This window comes from Buceros rhinoceros, unplaced genomic scaffold (genome assembly GCF_000710305.1).
Source record: "Buceros rhinoceros silvestris isolate BGI_N320 unplaced genomic scaffold, ASM71030v1 scaffold34149, whole genome shotgun sequence".
NCBI lineage: Eukaryota > Metazoa > Chordata > Aves > Bucerotiformes > Bucerotidae > Buceros > Buceros rhinoceros.
Window position 1 is genome coordinate 1 of NW_010430306.1, and position 350 is coordinate 350.

The 350-nt window shown below is 61.4% G+C and overlaps 1 protein-coding gene across 1 annotated transcript in view; it reads right to left on the reverse strand.

The window, feature by feature from the left end:
• Positions 1-121: 121 nt before the first annotated feature.
• The window catches only part of STT3A (STT3A, subunit of the oligosaccharyltransferase complex (catalytic)), a gene marked incomplete at its 5' end in the record, with an annotated part of 3,732 nt that continues 3,503 nt past the window's right edge, over positions 122-350 (reverse strand). The window contains one exon of the mRNA XM_010142998.1: positions 122-255. Coding sequence (XP_010141300.1) covers positions 122-255 — 134 coding nt within the window. The remainder of the gene's footprint in view (positions 256-350) is intronic.

Here is a 350-nt window from a genome sequence, read left to right on the forward strand (position 1 = left end):
AAAAAGAAAAAACCAAACCCAAAACCACCATTTCCCCCCTCAAAAAAAAAAACAACCCCCAGAACGCTTCTGCTCCGCCGGTGCAGCGCGGCGGCTCCTCTACGTCCTCGACAAGCCCCGGTTATCCAAATCCTTCCCCTGCGCGGGATCGAATAAGCGGGGGCTCCGTGGTGTAGGCCTCCTCCAGCACGTCCAGCTCAAAGTCCTTGTTGCCGATCTCGGCGTTCCTCACCCGGTCGTAGCCCGGCGGTCGCTCTAGGGGAGGGCGAAAGCGGCATTGGGCGGTGGTGGAGCAGCCAAAACTGGTGTCACCTCCGCTGCAGCGGCAGGGGGGGGCAGGGGCTTAACGG